General features: G+C 59.3%; 1 protein-coding gene across 2 annotated transcripts in view; it reads left to right on the top strand.

Annotated features, from left to right (window-relative positions):
• The first annotated feature begins 427 nt into the window (after positions 1-427).
• Positions 428-10,092, top strand: part of SMOC2 (SPARC related modular calcium binding 2) — a 150,213-nt gene continuing 140,548 nt past the window's right edge. The window contains exon 1 of one of the 2 annotated variants that reach the window (XM_080806245.1): positions 428-697. In XM_080806245.1, the coding sequence (XP_080662371.1) occupies positions 614-697 (84 nt within the window). In that variant the 5' untranslated portion in view covers positions 428-613. The remainder of the gene's footprint in view (positions 698-10,092) is intronic. The other variant, XM_080806244.1, reaches the window with a different exon arrangement.

Here is a 10,092-nt window from a genome sequence, read left to right as displayed (position 1 = left end):
GCTTCTTCCGCTGGAAAGCCGGCCGATCCGCCAGCCAACGTGAGGGGAGCCCTTCTCTGGAGGTCTAGGAGAAGCCTGCGGCCTGGGGACGGACCCAGCCTCAAGGGGGTGGGTTAACCGCAGGGTCTGTTCTGCGCCAGCGGGTCGGTGCCCCGGACACCAGAAGGGCTCAGCGCATCTTGGGGTCGTGCCGGGGACTCTCCCAGGGTGTGCGCGCGTGTCTGTGCGCGCGCGCGTGTCTGTGTGCGCGCGCGAGTGTGCGTGCGCGCGCGCAGGGAAGCCGGCAAGCAGGCCGCCCGAGCCGAGGGTGCAGCCCCGGGAGGCCCTCCGCCTCCAGCTCCCGCACACCCGCGCTCTGGGCGCCCCGGCCGGAGCGCGCGGCCGAGCCGAGCCAAGCGGGCGCGGCGGCGCGGGGGTGGGGCCGGAGGAGGCGAGGGAGGGAGCGAGCGGGCAGGAGGAGGATCCGGGAAGTTCTGGGGTTCCTTGACAGCCGCCGGCGACGCCGCACAGGACGCGGAGGGCCGCCGGGTGCGGAGGGCAGCCGGTGGAGTCGGGCGCCCCGAGCGCGGGCCGAGGACCGCCGCGCCCCGCTCCCGCCGTGCCGCGCGTCACCATGCTGCTCGCGAAGCTCTGCTGGTTGCCCCTGCTCGCCGGGCTGCTGCCGCCGGCGCCCGCGCAGAAGTTCTCGGCGCTCACGGTGAGTCGCGCCGCGCGGACCCGGCCGGCTAGCCCAGCCCGACGCGGTCCGCGCCTTCTCCTGCCCGAGCGCCCGGGCGCGGGAAGCAGGTGACCCTGGGGAACGTGGCGCCGCCTCCCGCCTCGGGGTCCGGCAGGTGAGGCCCAGGCCGGTCCGCAGGCGGCTGCGTGGGCTTCTGGGGTCTCACCGCCGCGTGGGGGTGCTCTGGGGTCCTGCGCGTCCAGCCGGCGGGTGGGCAGGGCCCGGCGCGGACTCAGGGCTGAGGACACCGGCGCCGCCCCGCGGACCGTCCGAGGGCCGCCCCGCCGGGGACGCGCTCGCCCACTCACTGCCGTCCCTCCGGCCTGGGGCGGGCTCGGCCTTGCGTCCCGCGGTCACTTGGGCCCTGCGGGGGCACCGCGGGGACCCGCGGCCGCGTGACTGGGAAAGGAGCTGCTCGTCGTGGGCCCCACTCCTGAGCCCCCTTCGGCTCGCCTGCCTGTCCCGGACACCCTCCCCAAGGGAATCTCGGAGGAAGCAGATGACATTAAAATAAATATTATTTTCCCTCGTGTCAGCCGGCAGAAGCTGGGGGGACAAGGCGTCTCCATGTCCCGCAGTCCCCTTTCCCTGGTCTGCTCTTGGTCCCGGCGTTGCGCGCAGGCAGGCGCGCTCCCGAGCGCGTGGGTCACCGCGGTTGACCGCTGTGTGTTTTTCTTTCTTAGCTGAAACTTCTCTGCAGCAGCCTTGGCCAGCAGCGCGGGGCCAAGCCCGGAGCTCCGTGCAGGGCGCGAGCCAAGCCACCCGCCGCTGGCCCGGGCCGGGTGTCTGCAGCCCCCAGCTCGGGCGGACCTCGTGGGCTTGCTGTGTTTGCAAACCCATAATTAATGCAATCTGCAGAAACGAAAACATTCCACTTAAATGTGTTTTTGAACAAGTGCTTGAGAAAACACGAAGGTGGAGAGAACACCTCCGATGGCGAGATGATTTAAGGAGTGGGGCTTGTCCTGAAGGGGTTTATTGTATCGAAAACACCTAAGGTTTGAAAGGAGCTGCGGTGGGGCTCGCTTTTCAGCAAGTCTGAAGCCGTGCTGGAAGCCGTTTTCTTTCTCTTTCTTTCTTCCTTTTCAAGCAGTGTGAGGGGGAACGATGTTAGTGAGTTCACTGTTCATACTTAAAATTCTTCTGGAGCAGCCCTTGGGTCCCTGCCTTGTGTCTTGCAAATGACTTGTAGATTAGACACTGCTCCCTGGAAGCTCGAAGGCGGTTTCCCCAGGCTCAGCTCAGCTCCCCTGCAGGACTGCTGTCACCCGGAGAGGCTGTCAAACTCCACTTCCTGTGGGTGCCCCCCCCCCGGCCCCCGTGTGTCCACAGCCACAGCGCGAACACACACAGGCACACACACAAGTACCAACAGACCCCTCCCGCTCAGAGCACACTGAGGCCGCGGAGGAACGGAGCCATTCTCCGAAGAAGACACCGGGCTTTTCTCCCAGAGCTGGGAGAACCAGCTCTCCTACCCTTGCCGTGGATTTTCTGAACGTGTAAAAGGTAGACTCCCGTGTGCCCACTTTCTGGGAGCTCCTGGATCTGTTGGCACCTCCCTGGAAAAGCAGAAGCAAGACGGTTTGTTATTAAATCTCTAGGCTCTCTTCCCTTCCCTCCCGGCCACTCTGGCGTGTAACTTACTTGGGACCTCTTGTCCTTTCCTACTTGGGATGCTCTGTGTCTTTCCCGGCTGCAGGGGCCCTGGCTGCCTGCCTGGGGATTGCAGTGTGGACCAAGGCCCCGTACTACTCTCTCCCAGAAGACCTTTGTCTTAAATCTGCACTTGCAAGTATGATGCATGATGCTTTCACGACCAGAGGAAAATTTTAAAGCCCTAAAAGACTTTGGCGAATCCCAACCCCCATCCCGCCCCACAGTCCAGGAGTTCAGCAAGTCGGCTGAGGCGCCCCAAGGGAGTGTTCCATGTGCTGGATGGTCGGCGGTGATCACCTCTTTCCAGATCACTTTCTAGTATTTGGGCATCTTCTGTTTCCTCGACAAGATTTACACCTGATCTTTAATCAATCCGAGAGACCGCATCAGCCCGTGGCAGCCGGGGCGTCTTCTGGGTGTGTGACTGACTCTGGAGTTGTGCCTTAACTTTCTTAATCTCCAGATTCCCTCCCGGCGACCTGGGGATAGAGTAATGTCTGCTGAACAAGCTGTGAGGGTTAAAAATGAAGCCTTTAATATGCCCGGTGTATGTTAGTTCTCCATTAGCATTATTTCTGAAGACACCCATGCCATTGCCTGTGTGACACGGTTTTGACTGCTGTGATCGTCAGCTCGGTGCTGTGTCTTCGGGTGTGAGGGCACTGGCTACACGGGGCTGTCGCCCGTCACAGAGGCTTCGAGCACGCCGCTTTGGTCTTGACCTGTCTGTGTGCCTCGTTCAGTCGTTCAGGGGTCAACGGGCAGAGGAGAGAACGTAGATTCCTCTGCGCCTCCTTCTATCCCACCTTCTGTGCTCACCTTGAAATAGGGATTGTCCCCTACCTCTTGTCCCACCTGGCTTCCCAGAGCTGTGCACGGCCCTCCTCCCTCCTGACACCTCCCGGGGCAGTGCTGTCGGGGGCGGGGGCGCTGCTACTACTCTGTGTTCGAGAGTGAGAGAGTGAGAGAAGGCACGTTGCTTGACGATCGTCCTCTGTGCTTTTCTTATGACTCTTGTTGGCTTTGCCTGGTCTCCTGGTTATCGATCAGACTTCGGTGTCACTGGCAATCAGCAGATGGTGGTGTTCCGTGTGTTTGATCTGCCCTCATGGGGTCTACTGCTGTTCTTCCTTTAAGAAGTAGGTACATTCTAAGGCGAGATCATGTCCATTTCTCAGGGGGATGCCTGGCTTTTTTTTCTTTAAAAAAAAAAAAGAAAAGATTTAACCAATTTATTTGAGAGAGCAGGGGGAGGCGTAGGGGGGAGGGAGCGGGAGGGGAACCAACCGAAGCAGCCGCCCAGGCACCCCCCCCCCCCCCCGCCTCATACTTCTGTGAAGGCTGAAGACTACGGGCTACTTTGCGGTCAAGGTCACCTGGGCGCACGGAGCCCACGCCTGTGGTCACGCCCTCACTTTGTCGCGGGTGTAGTTGCTCGGGTGCTAGCGGTCGGACGGCGCACCCGCGCCTGAGCGCTTTCTGCACGGGCGCTGAGGTTCCTGGACCCCCTTCCCACAGGATCTGAGAAGGAGCTGGTGGGTTCCTTTGAGAACCGACCAAATGGTGTTGTGCCCACACGCCAGAGGCAGACGCCTCGCCCTTCCCTGGGCCCAGCGGGCGCTGCCGGTGTCCTGGGCTCGCCAGGGGGACGCGGCCGTGAGCACCTGCGCTCGGCGCTCTGCCAGGGCCCCTGTTTGTGCTGCTCACGCGACACCTGCCACCGCCACCCACAAACGTCCTGTTGCACCCAGTTGAGGACTCAGGGGAGCTGCCCCTGGCCCTGAGCTGACGGAGCCATTTCCAAATTCAACCTGCATTTGTTTCTCTTCCTTTGGGGGATGGGTGTTCCCGGAGCTGGCTTCCGAGTCCCTTTCCGAGACCTAGAATTCCTCCCACCTTCCTGTTCAGGACTCACCGGTCAGGGCCGTGGAAGGACAGAGTCCAAACGGCTGTTTGCGGCCCCCACATGCATGTCTTTGCTTTGGAAGAGGGGAAGGAAACGGGAAGACGGTATTTGCTCATCTGTAAGTTTTAAAATATTTCATCATTAGCACGCCCGCAGGGGGGCCTGATATTGATGTCACGGGAGCATCGGCACCGAAGTGCCCCCGCATTTCCGGGCCGCGTGGGTGAGACGTGCCCTCGGAGTTTCAGCGCCGACCACTCACGGTCAAGTACTTCAGGCGACGACTCTGGGTGTTTGTTCTCCTCCTGCTGCAAATGCCCTGAGGACGTGTGATGCTCTGGGAGGGCTGGGCTCATCGTCAGCCCAAGACTGACCACCGACTGCAGAGGTGGATGGGGAGGAGGAAAGGAAACGCAACTGATGGTTTCCAACTAGAAACCCCCTTGCATGTGACTGAACCCCAGCATCTGGAGGGTCACTTGAATTCTGGTTTGATATCAAGATCATAAATAAAACCATAAGTAACTTCAGGTCCTGAGAGGATTGTGTAATAAGCGGGCACTGACGTGACAGCGGCTCAGGACAGCAGATTTCTAGGTGACCCTGCATTAAAATGCCTTCAGGAGCCTCCCGGGTCTTAGGAGGGGCCGTAGTTAGGGTTAGCAGAGCACTGGGAGAGAGAGCAAGGTGACATTTACACATTCGGAATTAAAATTATACCGTTCTCCGCAGACCAAAAATGATTGATGGATTTCTAGTGGGATTTTGAAATTGAGGAAGAAAAACTGAGAAATAATGTTCTGAGCTCATTTATAGAAAACTAGAACGGTCCCCTCCTGTTGAACCGATCGGTGGTGTCGGTGGCGGGGCGGGATCCCAGTATTAACATTCGTACATGCTTAGAGTTTGAAAAGCACTTGATGCATTAGGTATTTAACTGAAACCTGCAAGAGGAAAGAATTCAGAAAATAAAACCCTAATTTCCTATGGGCTGAGAAGAAATTATTCTGGAAGCATTAATACCAGACGGTCTTATGTGGTTTTGTAGCCCCAGGCTGGAAATCAAAGAGCAAAGATTCATAATAGCACACACACAAAACCCGGAGCCCAGTGACATGTTAACACATTTGTACTGTCAGAATTTTAAAAAGACATTGTAAATGGAAGCTCGCGTGCTGTAATATCGGGCTCAGTTTAATTAGAGGTTTTGACATGAGGGCAGTCTCAGAGAGACGACTAGAACCGCGGTCACGTTCCGATTTTGTGATTTTGTTGTGGATGAGCTAATGCGGCGTGTGGCCCACGACGCTGGCCCCGGAGACGAGCTGGAATGTCCAGGCAGGAAGTGACCTCTCCTTTCCTCCGCTGCGCGTCTTCCTTCGTTCTGCCTTCTCTTCCCGCCCCGGTCTTTCTCCTTCTGCCCGAGTCACCGTGAATCGCCTCCACTTCCATCACGGAGATCCCCGCTGGTAGTGCGGTCCCTAGTAGCAGTTTCCGTGCCGGTGCTCGCCCGGGAGTGCGGGGGCGGGCGTCCCCTCGGCTCTGCCCTGCGGTCAGCGTGCTGCGGGGGCGCCGCTGTCCCGGGACCCCAGTCACTAGCTGACCCGCCCACTAGCAAGCCCGGCTCCCAGGCGGTGTTTCTCTGTGGGGTTGGGGGTGCGCCGACACTTACGGTTTGAGGTTGCTGGCAACGTCTCTCCTGTTAATGATGAAGTCTCGGAAAGCAGGACGAGTTTAGGTAAACACAATAATCCGCGGTGCGTTTGATCACGGGCTCAGAGCGCTCGAGCGCGGCCCCGGCTACGAGGCCGTGTTCCATCTCGGATGTTCTCAAATTCGTTAGATTTCAGTCACTTCTTCAAGAACAAGGTTGCCGGTTTGTTGGCAAAACTACGCTGAGGTTCACGGGCCGAGTGGGGCTGTGTTGTGTGTCTGTCTTCCCCTCCGGCCAGTAACAAAGCCCCAGAAACAAAGGAGTCCACGCTCCGGCCGCGATGCCCATGCCCGGGGCAGCTGACTCCCGGGCTGGGGTTTGGGCCGTCCCGAGACACTTCTCTGGACCAGGCCAAGGCGCTCCGGGGCCCATGCCCAGGCTGGATGCCGGGAAGGAGGCCCTCTTGGGCCCTCGTGGGTCTCCCCTGAAGGCTGCCTTGGGAAGTGGTCCGGGTGGGCATCCCTCTGCCCCAGCCCCTTTCCGGGCAGCAGGGTAGGGCACCGGGCCCCGTGGAGCCTGAGGAGGAGGAGACCCCTGTGTCCGCCCCAGACAGTGCGGGCCATCCGACGGCCGGCAGCGGACCTCCTCCTTTGGCGGGGGCTGTGAGACTGGGCCCCAGTGGACAGTGTCTGAGGGAGGTTGGCACACACTGTGAGCGGTGACGGGAAGCGCTGCCGAGGGCCAGCAGAGGTTCTCCTTTCTGAGGGAACCTCCTCAGCCTCCATGCCGCGCCGTTGCTGACGAGCTCATGCGCCCATGCGCGCAGGCAGGTGCGTTTCCCCGACAGCCTTGCTGTTGAGCCAGAGCCATGAGGAGTTGGGGGTCTCTGTGGCCCCCGCGGCTTGGATCTAACCCGGGCCCCGTCCATTTACACCCAGTGGCCTCTTTCTCCCTCTCTCCACTCCTTTCTCTCACCACTTTGTTTGGCCGGTCGTGAGAGGGCCCGGAGGGAGACTCGCCTTTCTCCACGTGTCCGGCCACCGTCTCTGGTTAGCCTCTCCTGGCGCACCTGTCACAGGCGTGCGCTCTCCTGCCCTGCCCCCAGCTGTCCCGTAACACCGGGAACAGGGCACAAGGAACGGGATCGCCCCAGAGGTACCCTCGCAGCTTTGCGGCCACACGTCAGACGTCAGTCGGAGCAGAGCCTTCACGGCCCGTGGAGAGGCGCCGGCCGCTCGGAGACACGAAACAGAAATTACAAAATAAGATGATAAATTCCATGAATGCCTGTAAATTTAGCAGCGACTTGTGAGATTTGAATGAAGGTTTCAGAGCAGAATTTAGAGCATTGTTTGTCTTCCGCGTGTACTGATTCTTTCCACAGAGGACCTGGGCGTGTGTAATCACAAAATTGCTTCAAGTTTATTTAAAGTTAACATAAAAAGTAGATCTTTGGAAACCAGAAGTTAGTATCCTGCCGTTCTGTGTGGCTGGCAGGGTTGAGACGGTCCCATGAATGGTGGGGTGCCCAGGACACTGGGGCTAGAGCACCGGGCGGCGTGTCACCTGCTGGCACAGACATGTCCCTGGCACCATTGCCGTGGTTAAAGGGTGAAATGTAGGTCGTGCTTTCCCTCCCCTCTTTCTGCTGAGAGATGTCACGTGCTCTAAGAAACTCTTACACTCTTCGCTATGACACAGCTGAGCCGACACAGGCCCATAGCTCGCCGTCCAGCCCGAGCTCCACGCAGGGCTGGGCTCAACTCCCCACGCCGCCACCCTGGGCATGGCAGCGGCCGCAGGACAGGCCGGCTGGAGGAGGATGGAGGGGGAGAAGAGGCAGGGGCGGGGGAGGCCCCAGGCTCCTGCGGAACCAGCCGAGGGCCGGGACGGCGCGGCCAGCAAGTCCTTCATCCCCGGGAAACAGACACACACAAAGTCCTAGACACGGAAAAGAGAGAGAACACAGACATTCTGGTGCCTTGGTCCGAGGCCACTCCTTAGGGAACACAAGTTGTCATCAGGACGCTTCTCTTGGACGCGCAGCAACTCCGAAGGAGTTTGGTTTTATTTCATTTACTGATTTATTTATTTTATAGATCTTCTGTATTGTGCTTTCCCTCGTGTTTAGGGAAGATGACGAGGTCTTCTGGAGATGCCTTTCCTCCTCCCCCAACCCCTTGCTCCTCCCTCCCGGGCTCTCTGTCCAGCAGTTGCAGGACACTGAAGATAAAGGGAGTTGTTCATGTGCCCCAGGTGACCGCTAAGCGTTGCTCTGTGTCTGCCATCATCTGTTCTGTGGGGTCCTTAGGACCCAAGGCTCCCAGTTTCCTTTCTGAACAGGCCCCATTTTGAGCTCTGATTGACCAGTATCGTTTCAGGAATGCGGTGGTCAGTCTAGATACGAGATCGCAGGAGCAGGTGGCAAAGCAGAACCTTGTTAAGAGGCGCTAGTGTGTGCTTGGCTAACTTTCCCAAGTCGCTTTCTAAACTTGAGGTTCTGTTAAGCCAGTGTCCCCCTGTAGTTGCCCCTTTCCCCCCCTTAATTTGTAAGTGGTATCTTCTTTGTTAGTCCTCTTAAAACCAGATTTGCATTCTGATCCCCCTTACCCCAGCTGGGACCGTCCCGCCTCCTGCAGATTTGTCGGGCCTTCGTCTCCTGTAAGAGGGTTGCTGGCCTCGATGCACCTGAGGGACAGGCCAGGACTCACTCCCAGAAGAGGAGACAGAGTGCATGTCCGCTCATTGCCCTGATTCACTGTTCCAGGGAAGATGCCCCGGGAGATCTGGGTCTGTCTTCCCCCTCCTTCACCCCACTTCAGAATCAATGACTTAAAAATCAAAACACCCCATCAGACTTCCAAGTACAGGTTCCTGCAAACTTACTCTAAAAGGCTTGCGCTAAGCCTGTAAGTGACATTTGAATCGAGCAATGTCATTCAGCCAGCGCCCAGCAGTCCGGACGGTGCCACACCCCGTCCCAGCACCGCGCTCCCAGGCTGTCTCCGGGGAACGTGGACGCTTCTCCTAGCATCGGGGTGACGCCTCCAGGACTGCGATTAGGGCTTCTGGGTGATACATTGTTTCGACACTCCGGACCTTTCTGGAGACACAGCGAGCCAGCTTCCTGCCCTCTCACGATAGTATCTCATTTGTCCTTGTAATATCCTTGCCAAGACGCTGTATATACTTCCTGGGTGTATATATTTTAGATTTTGCCAACGCCTCAGGGTAGGGAAAGTGAGGAACACAGCTCTGACCTGAACGTACACGTTTGCTAAGTTGTAGCTTTGCAGAACCTGCAGATCTGTGCTCGTGATAATCAGGTCTTCATCCTTAAAAGTTTTAACTTTTGGAGGGAGTTGCCGCCGTTGGATCATTGTCTCCGTTCAGACGCAGAATCGAGCTGGAGTCTCGGATCTCTTCCCCGGTACCCCAGGCGGCTCCGCCCGCTCACACCCCACCGGAAGGACAGGTGCAGCCGCCCCTCGGGCCTGCAGGCGGCCGGTTCCGACGCTCCCGGCACCTACCACAGGAGGGAGCCCAAGAGCAGCCTGGCTCCCGGCGCGGGGTGGGCGGTGGGGGGCTCCTGGGTGGGCTTTGGGGTTTGACCACCAGCAGAGCCTCTGCCACCTTGACAAGGAAAAGACCTCACGGGCCGCTGCCACTTCGTGTGGGTTCGGATGCCGCGTGCGGCTTTCCAGTTGCCGAGAGTGGAGTCGTGGTGCGGAGACGCTGCACCGGGGACGAAGCACCGGGTACAACTCGCCTCTGACGTCCCGGCAGCGGTCGTTCGAGTCTGGGTCCGCTCGGTGCATGCACGGCTGCTCCCCGGCCGCCCGCAGGAGTGCCGCGCTGAGGCGTCGGGCTGTCTGCACCCCGGCTGCTGCGGCTGCAGGGCTGCCGGCTCAGTGCGTCCAATTACACTTCCCTGCAGAATCCGGACGACATCCCCGTGCTCCGGGGACAGAAGTTCCCCAGCGTGCCCCTCATGATGGGTCCTAACCCGAACGGAGAGCCCTGTAGCAGACCGAGGCCCTCCCGGGTGTCCGGGGGCGCCCTCTCCCCTCCCGACTCCCGCGGACCGCTCACCGCACCAGGCTCAGAAACCACGCCCGTTTCTTTGTACCCGAAACTGGGCAGGAGGTCGGAGCA

This window comes from Martes martes (genome assembly GCF_963455335.1).
Source record: "Martes martes genome assembly, chromosome: 6".
Lineage (NCBI taxonomy): Eukaryota > Metazoa > Chordata > Mammalia > Carnivora > Mustelidae > Martes > Martes martes.
Note: the sequence above shows the minus strand (reverse complement) of the source record. Positions and strands in the feature narration are given on the sequence as shown.